We start from the raw sequence: 23,642 nt of genomic DNA, 5'->3' as shown, positions 1-23,642 counted from the left end.
ATTCTGACAGGGGCCAAGTTCAAGCTCTCCCTCAAATGATTCCCATTAAGAGCTTGGGAGTCAAAATGCTCAAGAATCACTCCCAGGAGGCAGTTCACATGCAGAAGTGCCACTTTTTTGGTGTGTAGAGGAGGAGGTGACATGTTTATTTTTCTGCTGCTTGTTGAGACAGACAATAGCAAAGTTAGTAGTTCATTCAGGTACTTAAAATCTTTGTCCAGAGCTGACTGCCCTGCTGCATTGCCTTCTGCTGTGGTACAGCAAACATCAGTGCTTAACTTTGATGCCCAAAATCTGTTTGCTGAACTGGACACCTCTGGGCCACAGTCAGTAAATCTGACTTAGGCAGATAAAGCAAACAACCAGAGTCTGGTCCTTGGTTTCAGGTTGACAGCAGTTTAATGTTAAATCCCTGGGGTTTGATTCACTGCAGGTTATTACAGTTATTATAATCTCTGTATTTTGACTCACTGCAGTATTATATTTTCTTGCTGTATTTGATATCTCAATTCATTGTATTTTTGTGTACTGCATAAGGATTCATCTTCCCACTTGAAAAATGACTCAATTTACAATTATACAATACCATAAAAAAAAAAAAAAACCAGAAGTCACAAACATGATAAAATGGTACAAAATAATGATAAAACCTTTTAGAAATACATGCCATAAAGTAATCAGAAGCTTTTGAAATATTTCAAAATCACCCACAAAAAAACCTATTCTCCCCATAGGCATTAATTTTATTCCAAACTAAGTAATGTTCACAGCTGATTTTAAAAGTACTAGAACAGATACTGTACTCAAGAAAGCCACATTTGCTTACAGTGAGTTAATCATTTGCATCACCTTCCTGCCCAGGATATAAATATATGGGAGTCCTAATTTTCTATGGCTTCTTTGAAACTGCCAGAATGTTAAAACAGTCACCCTTTGTAGAGGCAAGGGGGCACTTGTAGACTGGCCCAAGTATGTGCATTATTGAAAATGTATGCGAAGGTGTGAATAGATAATAATGTTTGCCTTTATGGTTCAAGAGAGTTAAACTGAAAGGCGGCTGCAAAGAATCTTGTGATACTGAGTGACTGTGCAAGCAAATGGGATACGAAAATTAATCCCATTACCACAAGTAATGGAATAGGAGTAAATAACCTTCTTTATGTCTATATAGTCAGTGGCTCCAAATTAGCTAATACCTCTAAGGAAAATGATCTGAGAATGACTGCATTTTCTTTTGAAACTCACTTGCACTGAAAAAACCAGAAAAAAGCACATCAAGTGTGTAAATGTCCCCTGTCCAGATCCAGTTCCTATATATTTTTCCCATGTTTCCTGTACTGGCATTGCTGTCCACCAAGCCATGTAGTGATGGAACACAGGAATAGTTTGTAGCTGATCTACTTGCTGGTTCCTTCAGGAGGAGAGTCGATGCAGTCACATCATTGTCATCACAGTTTGAGAGCTTTCTTTAACATCTAGTAACTATTTCAAGAGTACTGTGTGTATGTAAACAACCCCAGGACTGCCACAACAAATTAATATTTGGCTCACCAACACCTGACTGGTTCACTGCCTATGCATAGCAGAAAAGGAGACATAGAGAGAGACAGCTGTTTATCTCAATTTCCCTCAAGTGAAGTACTCTTCAGTGCTTAACTAATCAAGTTACTCAGATGGCTTCATTACCCTCCAGTGACTCTGGCAGAATTTCTTCATAATCCTCCTGGCAATTCAATTTCAGGTCTTTCAGGAGGTATGATACCCCCACTATGTACTGGAACTCCTGCCAGGAGAAAGAGCCAGGAAACACATGGGAAATATCTCTCATTAACACTACCCAGTTAACTTTATGTGCATCATCCTCATAATCCTAAATTCAGCACATTCCAGTGTTACAGAAAATGCACAGGAATCTCAGGACATGGAAATAAACAGCATGGGCAGCCATATCAGGAGAACTGAGCAGCGTTACTGCCAAGCTCGTCCACTGCTCGGTGCTGGAGGTTTTATCTCATCACACATAAGCAGCATCAATTCAATTGCCAGCCTACAGAAATCCAGGGCCTCATCCACCTCCCTCTCAGAACTGGATCAGAGCCTAAAAATGTGAAAGTGACTCTTGAAATGAAACAGCCACCCAAGAAGTCATTCTTTGTGGGAATCAACACACTTCAAATGCTGTGATGGAAGGTACTCTCATGAAATTAAATCTGTCTGAGTCCCAAAGTATGGCCCAATTCTTGGATTTTCAGAGTCTATGGATATGACATTTATATAAGATTCCCTTCCACATATCATTAAGGATGGAGGGAGATAAAGTTTAAAACTCTTTGGCCCCTATTTAATTTAATTTTATTCAATTATAATGCTTTACTTCATGGTGTTCATATTATGTTATTTTTTTCCTCACTTGCTAGTAGAAAGGTAGCGAGCCTTTTTATGAATAGAATCACACTTCTAGATTTTGGCTTTTTTTCTGGGAACTCTAAAATCAATATAAATTCAGACTTATTGACAGGATAATGTTTTCTTTAAACAAAGAAAACCTTAAACTGAAGAAAGCTCTCCAGAAAGAATTACAGTAGTGGACCATGAAATGAATGTCATAGGTCCTGTTATAACATTAAGATAGGACATAACTTTAAAAATAAAGTAAAAATATTTTTAAAATTATTAATAAATAATATCCATGCATTTGGTTTTGGTTTTTTTTTATTCTTTAAATAGAACCATTGTTTCAGAAAAAAAAATAAATTACAGAAGCTTATTTGAAGCATATACTATTCTCTACAGGAACCTTATGATGGACATTGACCAGCATTTTTCCAAATAGTTCTCTGGATACTTAATACTTTCCCAGCTGGCAGAATATCTCACTTTGTTGAATAGAAGCCTATGTTTCTAGAAATGCAACCACTCATCACAGCCAATACTGAAGTTTCAAGGAAGTTGTCACTGTTAGAGTAGCACTGATATTATCCTGGTAAACCATACAAACACAAAGATGGACACATATATCATTACACACATACCCATATATGTATTAATTTAATGAGTGTATAATTTTTGTTTTGATTTGCTTTACTTCAGAGGTAATTGATAAAGCATTATTGCATCTGTTCTGTAAGTGGGAAATTGGAATAATGATCCCCTATTCATTAAATCAAAGACAATTTAATGGAGATGCCCAAGCAGTCTTTTGAGTGAGAAACCAGTCTGCAGGAGGGGCATCCTCAGTTTTGATTCCTTCTCTAAGGAGGGCTAATCACAAGGAACAAGCCAGGCTCCTTTTCTGCTTTCCTGCCAAGGGAGCTCTCTGCTTCTGTAGGAGGCAAGGCACTTTCTGTTGAGGATATAAGGAATCCTGTATGTACTGTTCTCACAATCACACAGGTAGAGAAAGATTAAAGAAAACTGGCATTTAAAGCCTTGGAGTGTCGCAATGGAGCTCCAAACGGAAACTAAACTGTGAACTCTTGCAACAACAGATGCTGCTGAGTTCCTGACATATGTATGCTGCAGAAATACTTCAAAATATGTAACATAGGCCACTGGATGACATGCCACATTTGGACCTCGAAGGTCTGATCCTGTTCTACTAATATGGTACTGTGCCATTTCTGGACAGTCATTCTTCATCTCTTGTTTCATAAAACTCTTTGGCATAGGTAGTCTCCCACACTTTTTTGCCGTGTGAGACACAAAGACAAGGCAAGAAGGAAGCCTGATTTCAACTGTGGCCTTCAGCCAGTCAGGGCTAACCACTGCATCACATGTTCAATCACTGATGAATTCATGAGTTTGGCACAAACACATAGTGAGTTAGAAACTGAACAGCATTAGCAATCAGTCTATAAAGCAACCACTGCAGCATTAGCAAGGAAAGGTTTGAGATCACTCAGCGATGGGCACTGATCAACTGGTTCACTACAATAATTTAATAAATTGCTTATCTAGGTTTTTTTACATCCTATACAAGAATGCAAGGCTTTTTTTCCCTGTGTGATTAGTAATGGTGATGTTCATTATATCAAAATAAGGAAAAAGTGGTCTGCAGTACGTTATATTCTTGCCAAGACATATTTGGCACCTTCAGGTAGGTAAAATCATATTACTGACAGCAAAGGGCAACACAGACCTCATAAGTAAATGAAACCAAAAACGTGTTAAAAAATCATACCAGCTCTTTACTATATCTGAGTATAAACCCCAGCATCATCTGTAGATTTGCTATAGAGCCAAAATCCTAGAAGTATTATCTCTTAAAAAATAATTTTAAACACCTATGTAAAATACATGTGAAAGAGGAAAGCAGTGCAACAAAGACAATGACAAATACCTTTGCTTTGACTAAACTACATCAACTTTTAGATGTTTACTGCATAATCTGATATGTCTAGCACACTTCATCATATCCAAAAGCTATAACCCTGTGAAATTTTATAATTATTGTCTTTGTGTATAGAAATACTCCATTTATCATCCCAAAGACTAGTTGGTTAAACCAAAAGTAACACAGTACCATGTTGAAAACAAGAAGTTTTACAATGGGGTTTTTTGTTCTGTTAGCCTTAGGTCTGATACTCATTTACCTTGCATGCCACACTGCCTTTTCAAGCTGTGTTTGCTTGAGAAGGACTATATCATGACTGAGGTTAAACTCACATGAATATCATCTATTTTTCATTCATCTCAGGGAGTTGAACAGAGATGAACACTGAAGTAAGGCCATGCCCTGCACAGGACCAGCATCAAGGTGTCCCTTTTGCCCCACAGCCACATCATGTGCCAGATCCACGCCAGCCCAAAACAGCCGGCAGCCTCAGTGGAAACTGTGCCCTCACACCTGAGGCTGCAGGGGAGAGCAAGTTACTTCCATGGCTGCTGCCCGCTCCAGAGTGCTTTCACCTTACGGCAGGCCCGCAACAGCACAAGAGCCCACAGTGAATACACCTGCCATGGTCATCTGACAGCAGAATCACAGGGTGAGTTAGGTTGGAAAAGACCTCTGAGATCATCAAGTCCAACCCCTGACCCAACACCAACCTGTCAACCAGACCATGGCACTGAGTGCCAATGTCCAGTCTTTCCTAAAACACCCCCAGGGACGGTGACTCCACCACCTCCTTGGGCAGCCCATTCCAGTATCTAATCACTCTTTCAGTGGAGAAATTCTTCCTGACGTCCAACTTAAACCTCTCCTAGCACAGCTTGAGGCTATGTCCTCTCATCCTGTCACTAGTTGAGTGGGAGAAGCAGGCCAACCCACAACTGCTACAGTCTCCTGTCAGGTGGTTGTAGAGAGTGATATGGTCACCTCTAAGCCTCCTCTTCTCCAGGCGAAACAACTCCGCTCCCTCGGCCGCTCCTCATAGGCCATATGCTCCAGACCCTTCCCCAGCTCCGTTGCCTTTCTCTGGACACGCTCCAGCACCTCAGTGTCCTCCCTGGAGTGAGGCGCCCAGAAATGAGGCCACAGGTGTGGCCTCAGCAGTGCCGAGAACAGGGGAAGAATCGCCTCTCTGGTCCTGCTGACCACACTATTTTTAGTACATCGGGACGCGGTTTCTTTTTCCGGGAGCACCCCGCGCCAACCGCAGGGCTGCCCAAGCCCGGTGTCCGCCAGCGCTCCGGCAGCACCGGGGCCAGCGCGCAGCCGCCCGGGCCGCAGCCGCGCGGAGATGGCGGCGGAGCAGGAAGCGGGCGGGAGGCGCCATGTCGGGCCCCGCTGCGGAGGTGAGGGCGCCGGCCCGCATGCCGGGGTACGGGACGTGCGGGAGCAGCGTTGTGTTTCCCTGGGGGCAGCAGGAGTGTGGCTTCCCCGCCTTGGTGGTGCCCAGGGAGCTGCTGCCCTTGCCTTGGCGCTGGCGGTGAGGTCGGGGGGTGGTCGCAGGAGGCACGAACCGCCCAGCTGCTCCCCAGCCCCGGTTTGCCCTTCAGCGCCGTGCAAGGCCCGGCTGGCCCTCGGGACCGAGGGGAACGGAGAACAGCGCCCTGAGAAGCGGGGGAGGGTTGGCAGGTAGGGCCGTGCCTGCTTCTCCTGCCCGGGCTGTGCCACGGGTCTGAGGCGCGGTGGCATTTCGCCTCTGAGCAGGACAGCAGTGGGTCAAACTTAAGCTAGAGGGGTCCGGGGATGTGTAGCAGGAACGGGTATGAGGTGCCAGGGGAGGTTTAGGTTGGACATTAGGGAGAATTTCTTCACAGACAGGGTGATTAGATGCTGGAATGGACTGCCCAAGGAGGTGGTGGAGCCACCGTTTTGGGAGGTGTTTAAGGAAAGACTGGACGTGCGATGGTCTGGTTGGACAGGGTGGTGTTGGGTCATAGGTTAGACTCGATGATCTCAGAGGACTTTTCTGATCTAATTGATTCTGTGATGTTTAATGAAGGATTTGGAGAAAACCCCGCAGAATTAGCGTGCCCGTGGCATTCTGGATCACAGTTACAGAGTGCACTGGCCTACTCGTTTCCTGGGAGCGGCTGCAGGCAGATTTGCAGGCTGATCTCTCCCAAGTTTCGTGGGCTGGTGTCTGAGCTGGAGGTTCCAGTGGTGATGCTCAGCCGCTGGTATCGTGAGCCTGACCCCAAACCTCGGCCAGACAAGCTGTCACCTGTGGCTGGCTTCCACGCCAAGGAAGTGTCAGCTTCTTCCAAATACACACGGCTGGACTGCTGCTCCCAGCTGCTGTAACTACCCTTCTGATTTATATCGGAAGCGGCTGTAATTCCACTCACAGAAGAGGCTGACCTTGGAAACTGCAGGATGGATATCTGTGATGGTACTGTTATGGGAATTCTTTATGTATTTGTTATATTAGTCTCCCTACAGTATTGATGTCTTGAAATAATGCACATGTTGGCACAAATACAGAAAGGAGTTAGAGTTCATGCTTTTAAATGTAGTGTTATTTTAATAAATATATAAAAATCCATTTAATTTCAAGTGTATTTCATCCTTTATTTGAACCAGTCATCATGTGTCTTTGATCAAGATTCTCGAGTATTAAGAAATTATTTACTTTCACTTTTAAGTGTTCTTTTAGCATAAGGAATTTTAGCAGACACTAATAATATTTTACAAATACCGTTTCTTTAAGTCATACTCTTTATCCATTCAGGATGGATGGCCTTTTCAGGAGCATATATACTCTCCTGCATACAAAGGATTTCTTTTTAAAGGAAAAAAGTTTTATAATGTTTCAGTGGAAAACCTGTGAAACAGCAATAAAGTGGTATCTAATCTAAGTATGGCCCTGGCAATGGTATGACAAATAGAAATAGTATAGACCCAAGACTTAACTGAAAAAATGAATGTTAAAGCAATGCAAAGACAGTGTTCATTTGACAAATGATGAAAAGCTTGCAGAAGTTCATAAAGCATGTTTTTATTACTTATGTGTTCCATTTTTATATGAATTTGTCAGCACAATTTTCCATAAAAAGACATTGCAAACTAAACATTTATCTTTGCTTGTAGTGTGCTAGAATTGAAGTTTTTGCTAGCTCTATATGAATAAGAATAATCTTCAAAGCTATTTTGTAAAGGAAATGTATTCAAGAGAAAGAATTGCTTATTTCTCTCCAAAATGATTCATTTTTTCTTTGTAAAGTATTAAGTTAACAAATGTACTTTGGATGGATATGTCTTAAATACATTTTTACTTACTGATTTAGGCTTCTGTCTTCAAGACAGTCTGTTTTGTTGGACTTTTGTGCCAATACAAAGCTCAATGAAAGAAGGAAGTGTGATCCACTTTAGGAAAGCTTTTTTTAGATTGAGGTTGTCCAGGTTTCAAATCAGTACATCTGCAAGAGGATATAAACAGTATTTATGGAGACTGAAAGATAGAGGGACACACAAGACAAGTCTGATGAACTCTATTACTTAAAAGCGAATGTTAAACCTGCACCTCACAACATGTTCTTCTTTTCAGTAGGTTTAAAAAGTGCTAATTACACTTGAGTAAATGAACAAGAAATTTAAGATGAAATTACAAAATAGTAGAGGAAAGCTGTAATGCCAAGAATGGACATGGAAAGTAACATCTTTATAGGGAAAGAATTTTTAGTCTTTTGTAGTTATAATAGAACGTGTAAAAGTCTGAATTTTTTTTCAAGTATTGGCTGCTGGAGCCATGATGTGCACAACAGTGTAACCTTTCCTTTTCAAAAAGGTATAAACTCCTAATCATTTTGTCTGCGGTGGAAAGATGGGAAGACTAGAGCCTTACAGCTTTAAAAGAAATGCAGAACAGTTTCCATTTTTTGTACTTCTAAGAGCATTATAGTGTATAAGCCAATCTCAATGTACTGGGAATTTTGAATTATGATTTCCCAGTGTTTGGAGGGTGATGTTACGAATGCTTCTTGTGCCCAGACATTGAGTAGACGGAGCAGAGCAGCTGAGTGATACAATCCCAGTGGTGTTGAGAGAGCACCCAAACATTTCATGAACTGACACTGTTACCTGTATAAGGCAATACAGTTAAAGTATGTTGAAGAAACTAGCTTCTACTTGGAGATGTCACAGCCTTCCTGAAATTGTTTGGCTGGTTTGCTGTCTGAAGTGATTGGAAATACGAATATGAACATTTGCATCCATCCAGATGAACAGTTTAGGAGACTAAACTATATTGAATAAAAGTAGTTAAGTAATAAATGATGACACAAATCTGCTTAGATCATATTTCTATCGCCAGGTATTTTTCTTGAGTGAGGCACAATGTTTATAGCATCCTCTTGCTGTGGGAAAATGGTGAAACATTGTTCATGTTGTCTGTCAGATTTAACAATAATTCTTTTTTGTTATAAAATCTGTTACTGTTGGAAAAACATGAATGTTAGGAAATGAAAAACTAATTCCACAAAGTGCAAAAAGCTCTTTTTCACCCAGTGAAGTTTTGGCTCAGTACTGAAGCGGGTGGTGCTAAAGGAGTGATAATAGCATTTTCTGCTTGGCTTAGCTTAAGTTTTGCTCTTCATGATAATGTTGGGAAAATGCCAGATGTATTTCTAACAGGCTTGGATTTTTATGCAGATGGTAAGCTGTGCTCTTTAGCTTTCAGGAGACTCTGTTAATGTATAATCACAAAAATTATTGTATGATTTGTGAAAGATTGTGTGCAGCCTCACCAAAGGCCTGAATCCCATGATAAGCTTTACTGTAGAAGCTCAGCTTAGTGCAAAATACATGTCATAATCTGTGTCTCTTCTGTAGCTAGATAGCATTGTCATGTCTGAGTCATTGGCTTAAATTTCGTTCAACACACTTCTTTTCCTGTGTATTTGTCACTTGAGACCAAAATGGGAGTTCGTGTTTAGAAAATGTGCCCTGTGTGTCAAAAGCCTGAGTTTTGACCTGCTTGAAGCCCCAGCTAGTACCTCATACTGACAAGTAGTGGAAAGTGGCTGAGAGAAAAGGGATTCCTCTGCCAGCTTTGACAAGGCTTTGTCATGAAGATTTGAAAAACCAGAGAGCCCCATGGAACATTTCTGTGACCTTGTGCTGAAACTAGGAAATGGATTTTAGAATAAAGTTAGTTAATATTGAAAAATAACCTGGTTGTAGATTAGAGAAACCACACAAGTGTTTCTTTATGTGAAATGGTGCAAATTTTAAAGGAAATTAAAGCCCACGTTATTTATACATAATTACCAGTGAAACTGTTGATGACAAATCTCTCAGAACTATATATACATTTCATTATTGCCCCATTGAATCACAATGTATTATAATGTATTGTGAGTCTGTATAGCTGTCCTATTGTGGAAGAGATTAGCTAATACCTCCACTTGACACTTGTAATCTGTAACTTGTTAAAAGTAAATTTCGTAATTTTTTAAACTCCTTAAAATTATTTTATTAACAAGGTCAGCAATATCAATAGAAATAGAGATTTCATGTCAGTGGAGTAATTACTTGTAACATTTTTTGTGTTTCAAGTAGTTAACTTCATTTAGTAGAAAAATTCATGTGATTAAGGAAGACAGGATATAGGAAAAGCTAAAATGTCTTCCAGTGTGAATCAGTTTAACTGTAAATGAAGTTATTAAAAGGAGCCATTAGCAACGTAATGTCTCTGCTGGGATGTGTATCCTCTCTAACATCAGCCGAGCATCCTAGAACTCAAAACAGCTGTAGCTATTCAATTTCTAAAGTATTTTCTCATTTAGGTTTTGCCATGGAACAAGTCAGGGTTTAATTCGTCTGGTGTAGCTGTAATATCTTGAACATTTTCATGAGCTCTGGCTTACATACTGATGTCAAATGAAGCCAGTGGCTAAGCAGCTTGTCTGGTAAGGACAACAGCTTTTCCTATCTCATTAAATCTATGCATGTTTGATCTTATTAGAAAAATGTGCTGAGAGCTCTGCATTGAGGTTGATCCCTGAGGCTTGAGAATTTCATTATGTGCTCTATTGATTGTTTTATCTTTTTTCTTTTTTTTTTTTTAAGAATATAAGAATTCTATTTTAATTGAAAGTGGGGAGTCTAGGAGAAGGAACTCCAAATAAGGATTAAAAATTGGCCTTGTAAAAGAGGATACTCGGTGCATCTTCACATGAATGTGATACACTCTGCCACCTCTCCTCTTCAAACTCCCCTAATTTGGGAAGAAAGCTGTGGGAGAATGATTTCACTGAGAGAAACACAGGGTCGAGACAGTATGGCTCCAGATTAGTTGAAAGTGCTGTAGTTCAAGCAGTCACTTATGTAAAAGATGCAGAACAAAGCTACTTCTCCATAGTGCTGTGTACTTCACTGCTTCTGGATCTGTGAGTGAGAGGTGACTCTTGGTCAGTGAGGTGTCAGTGGTCATGGACAGCTGGAAATTACACCGCTGTATTGCCTCAATTCTCATTGTATTAACTTAGCTTTATTCATGTGGCTATTCTTTGAAGATGAACTTTACCTAGTTCTGTATTTTTTCAGTGTGGGAGGCAGTCCTGTAGAGAGGCAGGAAGAGCTCTGCTTTTTGCCAAGATGAAATAAAACCTCCAGTAAGTGGTTTCTTGGTGACATTGATGGTATCTGCTCTCCCACTGTAGATAGGATGGAGAAATGTTTTTGGAGTTGGAGGCTGGCTGTGAGAATTCTCTGATTCCTGATTAGGCTCTTGAGTTTAAAATAGCATTTGATAATTTTCATAGTTTATATGGGATTTAGGTTGCCCAAAGTAAGTTGGTGTTTCCAGGATTATGCTATGCACCATCTCTGCTATAGCATTAACATTTTTTAACACAACAGTTGCAGAGAATTTATTCCAGTGTATCATGGTTTCACCCCAGCCAGCAGGAAAGCCTCATGGAGCCTCTCATTGGAGCCGTGGCCCCACCAGCAGGTCTGGGGAGAGAACTGGAAGGATAAAAACCAGAAAACTCATGGGTTGAGATAAGCACAGTTTAATAGGAAAAGTGAAAGCCACACACATAAGCAAAGCAAACCCAGGAATTCATTCACTGTGTCCCACAGGCTGGCAGGTGTTCAGCCATCTCCAGGACAGCAGGGCCCCACCATGTGTAATGGTGACTTGGGAAGACAAACTCAATCACTCCAAATGTCCCCGCCTTGTCCTTCTTCCCCCACTTTATATACTGAGCATGATGTCAGATGGTCTGGAATATCCCTTAGGTCAGTTGGGGTCACCTGTTCTGGCTGCGTCTCCTCCCGATCTCCCATGCACCCCCAACTTCCTCACCATCGTGGCAGTAGGAAAGGCAGAAAAGGCCTTGGCTCTGTGTAGGCCCTGCTCAGCAATAACAAAAACATTTCTATATTATCAACTCTGTGCATAAGTCCAGAACACAGCCCCATACCAGCCGCTGTGAAGGAAATTAACTCTACCCCAGCTGAAAGCAGCACACACTATTAGGAGTACTTGACTTCTGATCCTTGTCTGGGCTGTAGTCTGGATTTTTTTCCAGTTACATAGAATTTCTTGTAGAAAAGCTCACCTACATTGAAGGTTGGGATGAGGGAGAAGAAGACTGGTGTTCAGCCTTCCAAGACATTCATACACACTTGCTTGGATGCATTCTGAGTTTGTCTTGGTTTTTCAGCGTTAAGACAAAATGGGCTATTGCTTTGCACAAGATAAGGTGTAAAGCAAAGACAAAGCATTTACCCCAAATACTTTTGGAGAGGGCAGTGTTTTTCTCGGGGACTGAATTTGCACTTAACAGCAAGTGTCTCAGGCTGTGGTTTTTTTTGTTTGTTGGTTTTCTCTTAGTCATTTTACTGTTTAAAAATGTTCTTACTCAACTTGGCATTATTACAGGATGGCTATATTTTAAACCTGAGGTAGCCTGATCTTTTTTTTTTTTTTTTGGAAGCGAACTGGCTTACAAGTTTTTTATTGATTGTCATCATTTATTCTTGTACACACAAGTGACTCATTATACTATGCAGTCAGAGTGAGAGCTCATAATGATTTGGCAAGAAAGTGCCTCATCAGCACAGCATTACAGAGTCTCATTGTAAATATGAGCCTTGTAACCTTCAGTGTACAGTTGGAACTCAAACAGATGTTGTCATGCATATTTGGAAAGTCATGGCAGTCTGTTGAAGTCCCTGGTGACTGGAAAAAAGGAAACATCACTTCCATATTAAAAAAGGGGAGAAAGAAAGATCCAGAGAACTACAGACTGGTGAGCCTCACCTCTGTGCTTAGGAAGAGCCTCCTAGAAGATGTGCTAACACACATAAAAGACAGGAAGGTAATTCAAGGTAGCCAGCATGCCTTTACTAATGGCAAGTCATGCCTGACCAACTTGGTGGCCTTCTAGGATGGAGTGACAACAAGGGTTGACAAGGGAAGACTGACCAATGTCAACTGGACTTGTGTGAGGCCTTTGTTATGGTCCCACATGACATCCTTATCTCTGGATTGGAGAGATACGAACTTGATGGATGGACTCATTCTTATTTAGTGGATAAGGATGGATGGATGGAGCCAGGGAGTTGTGGTCAGTGTCTCTATGTCCAGGTGGAGGCCAGTGATGAGTGGTGTTCCTCAGGACTCTCATGGGACTGGTGCCCTTCATCAGTGACATGGGCAGTGGGACTGGTGCACCCTCAGCAAGTTTGCAGATAACACAACAGCAGGACAGGATGCCATCCAGGGGGCCTTGGACGAACTTGAGAAGTGGGCCCCTTGTACTATATCAAATTGTACAACTTCTCCATCTCCTACACTTTGCAGGTAATTTTTAGGGTTATTCCTTTTAATGGCAGTTCTATGGATGAATAAATCTTCCCCTGTATCATCTTGTGTTATAAATCCATAGTTGTTTTTCCACAAGCACCTCATGAGATTCAACAAGTCCAGGTGCAAGGTGCTGCACCTGAGTCAGGGCAGTCCCAGACATGAGCACAGACTGGGAGAAGAAGTCATTGAGAGCAGCCCCGTAGAGAAAGACTTGGGGGTTCTTATGGATGAGAAGCTGGGCATGAGCCAACAGCGTGCACTCATGGCCCAGAAGGCCCATGGCACCCTGGGCTGCATCAAAAGCAGGGTAGCCAGCAGGTCGAGGGAGGGAGGGTTCTACTTTGCCCTCATGAGACCCCACCAGGAGTGCTGCATCCAGCTCTGGGATCCTCAGCCCCAGAAAAACATGGACTTGTTAGAGCAAGTCCAAAGCAGGACCACAAAGATGGTCAGAGGGCTGGAGCACCTCTCCTATGAAGATGGGCTGAGAGAGCTGGAGTTGGTCAGCCTGGAGAAGAGGAGGCTTTGGGGAGGCCTTACTGTGACCTCATGTTGTGACTTTTTATATGGGCAGATAGTGACAGACCAAATGTCAATGGTTTTAGATTGAAAGAGGGCAAATTTAGATTAGATGTTAGGAAGAAATTCTTTACGCAGAGGGTGGTGAGTCACTAGAACAGATTGCCCAGAGAAATTGTGGCTGCCCGATCCTTGGGAGTGTCCAAGGCCAGGTTGGGTGTGGTCTGAGCAACCTTGTCTAGTAAATGGCATCCCCTGCCCATTGCAGGGGGGTTGGAGCTAGGTCCTTTCCAGCCCAAACCATTCTGTGATTCTGTCATTGCTAAACTGAAATGCCTTGTGCCGTTGTGGGAGGGATGAGGATGTTTGTTTTATACTGCACAAAACTGTGACGCTACCATTTGTTCGTTCTTTTTCTTACAGCTCTACCTTAACAAAGATGCATGATTAATTTCATAACTTAAGAAAAAACCCTAGTCTTTCTGGGATTTCTTGTCTCTTGGAATTAGGAACACAGCAGAACAGTGCTGACTGAGTTCGATTCAGTTAGTTTTATAAGTACTTGCTCAGCAGCATTTGTCAAATTGCATTAAATCAGGTAGAAAAGCAGTCAAATTCCAAATTAAAGAAAGAAAGAGCAATATACAAACAATAGCTGAATAAGGGATAAACCCCTTTCCTTCTGTCTGTATCCCAACATCGATGGACTCTACAGGGTTTATTTGCCAAAATTAGGCAAATACATACCATAAAAATGTGAAGTCTCCTAAAGGTCACAGGGTAATTGTTTAATCTTTTTTCTTCACAGAGGCTGGAGTTACTCATGCACATTTCAAAAGATTCCATGGGTTTGCTATGCCACAGCTCCCTCAAGTGGTAGAATAATTTTCCATTTGGAATTGCAGCTTCATTTCTGTGACACACTTGTATTCTCTTCAAAAGGTTTTGGGGCTTCTCCCAACTTACGTTCTGTCTGATTTATAACAGAAACAACAGAGTTCAAAGAACAGGAGTCTGAGCAGGGAAGAACTCAGGCTTACTATACTTGGGTTCCCAGTGAACTTCGGCTAGAAAAAACGGCAGTATTACAACTGCGTCGGTAATTTCAGGTTTCTTCTTATAAGAATGCAAAAAACATGTTTTCTACAGTTGTCTAACACAATCATGTTGTGCCTTGATTAGAAAAGATGCTTGATATTCAGACTTGATATGAAATGCAGTGCACTTTTCCCAGTATTAATTAATGAGCTTTGCTTCATTCTTTGAAAGAAACCATGGTAGTAAAACAAACTGTTGGATTACTTTATATGTTCTTTTTAAGTTGAGGAATCTCTGTTTAATTTCTGTTTGCATAAAACAATGGTGTCAACCTTGGTGATAAATCTGGTCATTACATGATTTATAGGGCAACAAATGTACAAACAACTTTTCATTGTTTTCATCACACTTCCTTTTAATTTGGAAATCAAGATGAAATTTATGCTTGAGTAGTTAGTGTAGTATTTCAGAAGTATGTATTGCTTTTCACCTTGAAGGATTTTAAAACTTTTTGCCAACTAGGTACGCACAACAAAGCCAGGACCATTCCTAGAATATTTCGCTGCAGAAACCTCTCTGATGTCACTGATAATAATAATATAATATAATATAATATAAATAATAATACCTTTATTCAGTGATTTTTTTCTGCTGTTTCTTATGCTTCTCCCAACTACCAGTAAATATCCCTCTCCATTAAAATATTTAATTACTTTTTCTGTTACTTTTACTTAACTTTGCATATTACATTTGAAGGGAGTCAGTCGTACCTCTTTGCTAGAAGTTGTACATTTTGAGACAAGCATTTCCTTAGAAGTGATTGTTTTGACTTAAGTGTGAGGAGTCTATTAGGTGGTTTAATTTCCAAAATTATTTTAAAATAGTTGCCTATAATTTGATGTCCATGTTTGTGTTTTCAGTTTGTTTATTTAGCAGCTGCTGAAACATTTACAAACTTGAATTTAATGTTGCATGAACTTGAAAAGTCAGCACATGACTAAGAAAATTTAAAATTTCTGATAATTAAATTTATTGCCATAGTGTAAGAGTCCTAAGGTAGAACCTTGCCATGCTGGGGGGGCTGTGTAGGATCAAGTAGATAATGATGAGCAAGGACCACTACCATGAAGCAGGTGATACCCACAGACTCAGCATATGGATCTTGCATGTGGATTTCTTACATACAGATCCTCACCCTAAAATATTAGAGAGGAAACTTCCTATGAAGCATAGTCCTCAATGAAATATCAAAATACCTCACCTTTGCCACAGGGTAGAAATATATGCACTGACAAATTATCAGCAGAGTAGTTTGTGTCTGATAATTTCTTTGTGTGTCCATTGTCCTATATGCTAAATACTGAGAGCTCATGAAGTCATCTTGCCTTAGGTAACTTTTACAGTGTGTGAGCATAATACAACGCATACGTAGACACAAGATCTGGAAGAAGCACAACTGATTATAAGGCATAGCAGTCATACTGCGTTAACATATAACTGTCACCAACTCTGCCCTGGATTGCATGAAAAACAGTAAATCAGCAGATAATAATTTTCTAATGTCAACTTCTTGGTATTCTGGTGACAGGGAACTGTTCTTGCTTTGTGAGGGCTCTCCTACATTACAAAACACTTCTTTTTGTTCACAGCCTCCGTGTGTTCCTGTAGCAGAACAGAGGAGTGGATGCACTTACATGGGCTTTTTAGTATGATGATGCATAGGGTTCAACTTAAGTATGTGAAAACTGCATCCTGGTTCTCTGATTCTGAAACTTCTTGAGTAATAACATCAAGTTTCTGTAATTGCCATTATTGAGGTTTTGTAGGACTTCAAAACATAAGACAGGAGTGTTTAAATACAGCTTAAGGGAATGCTGAGAACGTTCACTGTGCAGGGTGGGTTGGTTCTGTTTGTATAGAAAAATGTCTTACCCTCTCTGCCTTTTGATTTTGTGGAACTCTGAGGTCCTACCTAAAGTTGGAACTTGTTTCTGTCCTGCAAAAGACAAGTTAGCTGGTGGTGGTCATAGAAACAACAGAGTGTGCAAATTATACAGCTGTATCTCTTGTCCCTCCTCTGCCCCTGTTCTCAGGAGTTTTCATCATGGAAACAGTGATGCTGCAAGAAACCTGCTTGTGATTCCTTTCCCATATGGACATGTGTAGCTAGCCTTGTCTCTGTCAGGCAGATGAGTTTTTCTGGAGTAGAATCAGGATGTATGCAATTTCAGACAAAACACTGATTTTGTGCGTAAACTAAGACTAACTGCAGAAAAGAGGAACACAATACTTACAAGACACCATTCATTTCTGCATTCTACATTTAATTCTCTTTTTCAGCAGAAAAATAATAGTAGGAGTAGAAACATTTTTTTGTATGCAAATTGGCAATAACAATGCACTGAGCATTTTTTGATCAAAGGACTTGATGAAAAGGAATCAAAAGGAAATACTATTGAAACCATGAGATTCTGCATTCTGAAGACCCCCTTTGATTTTCCTTTATGTGTCAGAGTATATGGGAGCATGCTTTACTGATGCTACAGCTGCAAGAAAATACAGAGGGATCTGTCTTTAACCTTCAAGAATTTTCAAAATTTGTAGATGTCAGTGTTTTGAAACTGTTTTGCTGGTGTCACTGGTTTTGAGCTGCCCCGTCTTGATAATCCATCTGTAATATGATGCCAGAGCTAGTGAGGGAAAGGGCAGCAATAGGACCTCAGGTAAAAGTCACTACTCTGACTTGCATCTCTGGTAGCTCTAAGGAGAAACTTTTGAAAGAGATGCAGCATGATGTCTTGTACAGCAAGTGAAAAGTTGAGGGTCATGTATGAAACAGGATGGTGTTTCAGGCTTCTGTACACCATTTCAAGAAAATGGTGGCACACTCAGTGATATATACAAATAAAATAGAGTAAAATAGCATAAAATGAAAAGAAGACCTTGTGTGAATATACAGAAGATGAATTAATGTCATAACTGCAGGAAAGGTGATGATCTTTCTTTTGTTTTCAGGTTTAAAAATGTCTGACCTGGAAAATATTGTACGCAGAACCCACAGTATTGAAAAACTACTGTCTGAGAACAATTTGCAAGATATTGAGGATCATCTTAAAGAACTTGAAGATGTTGACATGACTGTAGAATATCTTCAGGGGACAGATGTTACCAAGGCTGTATACAGAGTACTCAAGAGCTGCCCTTCAGAAGGGTTGAAAAAGAAAGCAAAGCAGTTATTATCAAGATGGAAAACACTTTACAAGAATAACTCTGCTCAGTCAATGCAACTTAAAAAGTCTGTTTCTGTGTATGTGAAAGAGGAAATGGAGCATCTTGGTGTAGTTCCTAGAGAGCAGTTGCTGTCTGAAGGACCATGTCAGCAGGAGGCATTAGATGGTACTAGTTCCAACATTTTGGTCCCATCACAAACTGTTAAAAATGCGGTATGTAACAATGCAGAAGGCAGTATGAATCAGCATTCTTCTTTTGAGGAACAACACACTGTTCATGAAGATTCTAAATCTGTTGTTAGCGAAGCAAGTCTGCAGCAGCATCCAGTGAGAGCTCTGAGGTGTAAATGTGTGGATCTTCTTTATAAAGCTTTGATTGGTTCTGCCAAAGATGAAGAAGAAACTGTTAAATGGCTAGAGTTAGCTAAAGATATTGAAGAACATATTTTTGCTCTTCATGCTAAAAATGATAAAAAATACAAAAATTGCATTAGAAGTAAAATCTCTAACCTTAAGAACCCTAAAAGTTGCCACTTAAAACATAACCTTTTTTCAGGGACTTTGAGCCCAAAGGCTTTTGCTGAGATGACAGTGATGGAAATGGCCAGCGATGAACTGAAACAGCTCAGGGCTCTGTACACAAAATCATCTGTTCAGGAACATCAGCTTCCGCTGGTTATTAATGGCACACAGACAAATAAAATAAAATGCAGACGCTGTGAAAAATTTGATTGCACTGTAACTATGATTGCCAGAGGAACTCTCTTTCTTCCAGCTTGGGTGAGAAACACAAACCCAGATGAACAAATGTTGACTTACGTTATTTGTAATGAATGTGGAGAACAGTGGTATCACAGCAGATGGATTTGTTTGTAATGCTATCTCTCTTTAATAAGGGATTTGGTAACGTGTATGAGAACGTACCTCTGTTGAAACTCTGTAATTTTAAATTCTGCACTGATATTATGTGAGTGCTGCCACTAAAAACCTCAAAATCAATTTTTAAAAAAACTGCTATTGTATTTTTAAAGATGACTTGAATGAATCTTACGTGTTTTTGAGTAATCTAAATAGGTAAAGAAATAAAATGGTAAAGAGGAAAAAATGGTTACACTGTATCTGAGTGGAATATTTGCTAGTTAATCCATTAAAAATATTCTAAGTGCTGCAGTTTTTTCCTGAAGGGACTAGATACTTGGAAATTTTTTTTTATCTTCAGGAGGAGTTCTTTCACAGAACATAAGTTTAATTTACAGTAAACAAACTGTTTCCAGAACTGTAGTTCACATACTTGTGTGCATTGCAGAATGTTCAGCATGGATTCACTCCTTAATTAAATCACTATTTGCAAGCAAGTGTTAGATTATTAAGTTGGTTTGAGAGGTGATTTCTAACAGGGAAAAAGAAACAAAAAGAGCATTAAAGGGGGAGAAAGCAGCTAGCAAATTAAAGCAAGAATTACATTATGCTTTAGTTTTATTTTAGCTCCTGGAAGGAAAACAGGAGCTGTGACAGTCTATCAGTATGCGGGCCAGATTTATAATATAAGATGGTATGGCCTGCTACTGCAAAGAAATTAATGGAGGATCAGATAATGGATTGTTTCAGAAAATGATGTAAATATATTATTTATGTTTATTTAATAAAATTAATAGGAGTTAATAACTTTCTGAGTGAATATCATCTCTGGAACTGGGACGTCTGTCCTGAACTGAGAAAATTAATGTTTTTGTATAGTGCTGGTTACCCACAAACAATGAATAGAAGGAAATCCAATAGCAGAATTTTTTATACATATTTTTGTTCCAGAGTCAACAGGATTCTCGCTGATTTTTTACAAGAAGTATTTATTTTTTAAAAAAAAATTTTAATTCTTCTCACTGTGAGAGAAGTATCTTTTACGTATCTTTTACGAATGTGCAACAGGCATTTTGCACTTCAACGTTAAAATGTATCAGCAGAGCAGAGAAACCGGCGGAGTATTTGCTGGAGGAATTGAGGACAGTTGTGCACCCATCTGACTATGACACAGCTGAGGCTGGTCAGCTCCTCTGGGCTGAGCTGCATGACCTCTTAGAGAAAGGAGTTGGGGGCATGAAATGAGAAAATAGCTGAACTAAAAGCCAGCTAGGAATGAAAGACAGGCCTTTATCTGTATATGGGGAAAATTACATGTAACCTGATGTTGCAAAGAGACACTTAACCTGTTCTACTGAAAAAAAGAAGAAAAATCTTTCCATTCTGTGAAGTGTTAACAGTTAACTTTCAGCGGCATTACTTAGATTTTTATCATGTAAAAAAGTGTGTTTTAGGGGAATTGCACTGATGTAAAATACACATTAAAGCTTTAGGCCAGACCCCCAATGTTCAACTGTGTAACCAAGGAGTTGCTATCTGGCCTTCCTTCCCAGCCCTTACTTGTGTGCTGAAATTGATGCTTACAAGTAGTCCTGCTTAAGTGGGAGGACTTTTGTGTACAGTATTATTGTTAGCTTTCAATGAAACTACAGGAAAGCAAACACTCCTGTGTTAGTGGATCACAGTAAGCACAGGATTGTGTGCAGTCATTTTGAAGGTCATGGTCCTGTTGAGGAGAGCTTTATGCCAGCACTGTGCTGTGTCAGAACACCATGTAGCAGAAGACATTATTTTAGCTGTGAACAACTTATAAATAATTTCTGCCTGCAGTTCGTTTTGAAGCCATTCCAGTAATGTAGAGCTCATCCAAGTTTTATCTTGGCAAAGGGAAATGTAAAAAGGCATGGAGGGTGTTTTTGACAGAATATATTTCAAGGGTAAAATTTGTATCTGTAACACTGACTACATTTGTGACATAATATATAACATCATTTTCTTTTGAATTGCCCATCACTAATATGTAACTGTGCAGGCTTAAAATATTTGACTGGCTAAGTTTATATGCTTTGTCTCAGCTAACTTGCAACTACATAGTGTGTACAGCAGCAGGAGGGTGTAGATCACTGAAATACAGGAAGTATAGAGTCCAGAAACAAAAGAAACACTTTGAAAAGTGAGATTCTTTTATATTGTTGAAGTCTCTTTTTTTTTTTCAGTTCATTCCAGGTGAGAAAAATATCTCTTTTTTAAGCAGAGACAATTCATTTGGGTATGATGTTTAGCATGTCCAGGCAGCTACTCCTACAAGGACCGTGACATTAGAGGTGATCCCCACAAACACAGGAGAAATGTAAGCTGAACAAGGCTAAAGTCTGTATTTGTCTCCACAGGGTTTTCCAGAGATTCTATAAATTCAACTGCTTCTTGAATCCTGTGATTTAACAGCAGCAATAAGGCCTTAAACATAAATAGCGCTCAAAGATCAAGCAGCGTGTAGCTGCAGAACTTGTGATACATATCTTAAGAAGATGAGAGCTAAATTAACAATGAATTTTACACAATTTTCAATGTAAAAACAAAGATACTATTCTATATCTGAAGTGCTCTATTAATTGTACTCAATGTTGCTCGCTTAACACCAGTAACAAAACTTCTGGTTCCTAGAGATCCACTGCCAGATCCACTTCTGTTCTGTTGAGTGCCTTTTCTATCTCTGTCATACCCCTCTTACTGTGCACTTTTTAGGGAGGTACTCAGCTGCCATTTGTTGTTTATAACTCTTTCTTCTTTTCAAAACCAAAAGTAAATTTGTGCTGTTTATTTTCATTTAAAGTGTATTCGTTTCTGTCTGTTGTGCTATGTATGTTTGCTACTAAAGCAAAGAACTGCAACTCTTTAAACAAAAAACAGCTTTTTTGTGCCAAGAAAGAAAGTTAGCTGGTAACAGGCTGTGATTAAGGAGCAAATATGTCGAATTACAGTCCTTCAGGGAATCTTCAGGATGTAATGGCCCAATTCACTGACTGCCTGGAAGATAAGAAAAGAAACAAGAGTACTTTGATAATTTCTTGGATTTGCTTGGGAGTTGGCTTGTTGCATTCTGGTATTAACAGAGCCATGAAGGCAGATGACTTCATATCCCCTCATTTTGTGCTGCTGTAATTCAGCCAAGAGGTGACAAAGTCATGTTTTACTGAGGCCATGTCCTCACTTGCCAGGATGGAACATAGTCTCCTTGCCAACTACAGATGGTAAAAAGTATTATTCACAAACTCTTATTATAAGAGAGCTTTGCTGATACAGACCTTCCCCTACACAAACACAAAAAAGTTGTCCATTATTTGCCATTGGATGTTTTTTGTGCTGTTCACTCTGATGTGACATAACACCACTTCATGAATACACCTCTGTGAACAAAATCCTTAAGGTGCAAAGTCAGCTTTCAGATGAAGGCGTGTGTGATGGAGCAGCAAGGGTGGGTTACTGTGCAGGGGGAGGCGAGCCAGGAGTGGATGGTGAGTGTCAAGGCATATAGGGACAGTGGCTTCAGTTAAAAGGGTCACTGTCCAGCAGCACCCAAACAAGAGCAAGGCAGGTCCGGTGACAATAATCTGCCAAAACTCCAGTGAGAAGCAGGCAAGTCTGGGGAGGTGCTGTCGGATGGAGATTTGGTGCACAAGGTGGGGTGCAGGAACGGGATCACCAGGCTTGTACAGTGTCTGAGCTGAAATGGGGCTATTGCTGGCAGTGGGAATCTGAAGCAGCTGCCCCCAGCAGCACTGCCCCAGCCCTGCTGCCTTCCACTGGGATGGTCAGGCAGCAGCCTCGGGTGGGGGCAGCCCCACAGCAGCCACCACTGGGACCCTCCCTGCCTGTCTGCAGAATTTAAACGGGAGTGATTTTGGTGCACATGTTTCAAACTGCATCCTAGCTGGGCATGTTCCTCTGTCTGACCTCAGAACTGGCAGGTGTACTTCATGTGACCAGCCCTCAGTGGCATTATTTGTTCTAAATTTGTATTGTTCTATAGCACTGTTGGGTTTGTTACATACACGGTATGTAACAGTGGACACAGAGAAAAGGGCCTTCAGTTCCTGATCCTCAAGCACTCATGCATGTGTATTAACCATGAGAGTCACCCTATGATGCTCCATTATGCCTATGAAATCATAAGCATAGTAGCCATGGTTACACCATAGTTCTTTTCTATTTTCTTATATGTTCCCATGTTAAAGAAATAAAAATACATCTCATCTGAGAAATTCAAGAATTTTGTTTCTAAATAGAACTTGAATAAATTTCGAGGTACCTGGACAAGCTGAAGAAGTGGGTCCAAGTGGATCCTCATGAGGATCAATGAGGCCAAGTGCAAGATGCTGCACCTGGGTCAGTGCAACCCCTGGTATCAATACAGGCTGGGAGTTGAATGGATTGAGAACAGCTCTGAGGAGAAGGACTTGGGGGTGCTGGTGGATCAGAGGCTGGATATGAGCCGGCAATGTGAACTTGCAGCCCAGAAAGAATCAAAAGCAGCATGGGCAGCAGGTTGAGGGAGGTGATTCTGTTCCTCTACTTGGCTGTCGTGAGACGCCACCTGCAGTGCTGCATCCAGCTCTGGGGTGTCCAGCACAGGAAGGACATTGACCTGTTGGAGCAGGTCCACAGGAGGCCACCAAGATGATCAGAGGGCTGGAGCATCTCTCCTATGGGGAAAGAATGAGACAGCTAGGGTGGTTCAGCCTGGAGAAGACTGTGAAAACCTCATTGAAGCCTTCCAGGACCTAAAAAG

General features: G+C 40.5%; 1 protein-coding gene across 5 annotated transcripts; it reads left to right on the top strand.

Annotated features, from left to right (window-relative positions):
• The first annotated feature begins 5,321 nt into the window (after nt 1–5,321).
• On the top strand, nt 5,322–21,677 carry LOC121673228 (transcription elongation factor A N-terminal and central domain-containing protein-like). 5 transcript variants are annotated; one of them, XM_042046356.1, is made up of 2 exons: nt 5,322–5,736; nt 17,781–21,677. In XM_042046356.1, exons 1-2 carry the CDS (start codon nt 5,682–5,684, stop codon nt 18,869–18,871), a joined length of 1,146 nt encoding a protein of 381 aa, XP_041902290.1. In that variant the 5' UTR covers nt 5,322–5,681; the 3' UTR covers nt 18,872–21,677. The 5 variants fall into 5 exon arrangements, with proteins under 5 accessions (XP_041902290.1, XP_041902292.1, XP_041902294.1 ...); XM_042046358.1 differs by having other exon boundaries at nt 5,691–5,762; XM_042046360.1 differs by lacking the exon at nt 5,322–5,736 and adding an exon at nt 5,781–6,019.
• Nucleotides 21,678–23,642: the final 1,965 nt, after the last annotated feature.

This window comes from Corvus kubaryi, unplaced genomic scaffold, assembly GCF_017639235.1.
Source record: "Corvus kubaryi isolate FWS band 111438036 unplaced genomic scaffold, C.kubaryi_AGA036_p1.0 65286, whole genome shotgun sequence".
NCBI classification, from domain to species: Eukaryota; Metazoa; Chordata; class Aves; order Passeriformes; family Corvidae; genus Corvus; species Corvus kubaryi.
The sequence above is the reverse complement of the archived record's forward strand: the minus strand, read 5'-3'. Positions and strand labels throughout refer to the sequence as shown.

Excerpts from the sequence above, each read along its gene's own strand:
- LOC121673228 (XM_042046356.1), top strand. The coding sequence starts at position 5,682 with ATGGCGGCGGAGCAGGAAGCGGGCGGGAGGCGCCATGTCGGGCCCCGC. Across the intron at positions 5,737-17,780 it reads TGTCGGGCCCCGCTGCGGAG|GTTTAAAAATGTCTGACCTG; the intron begins GTGAGGGCGCCG and ends TTTTGTTTTCAG.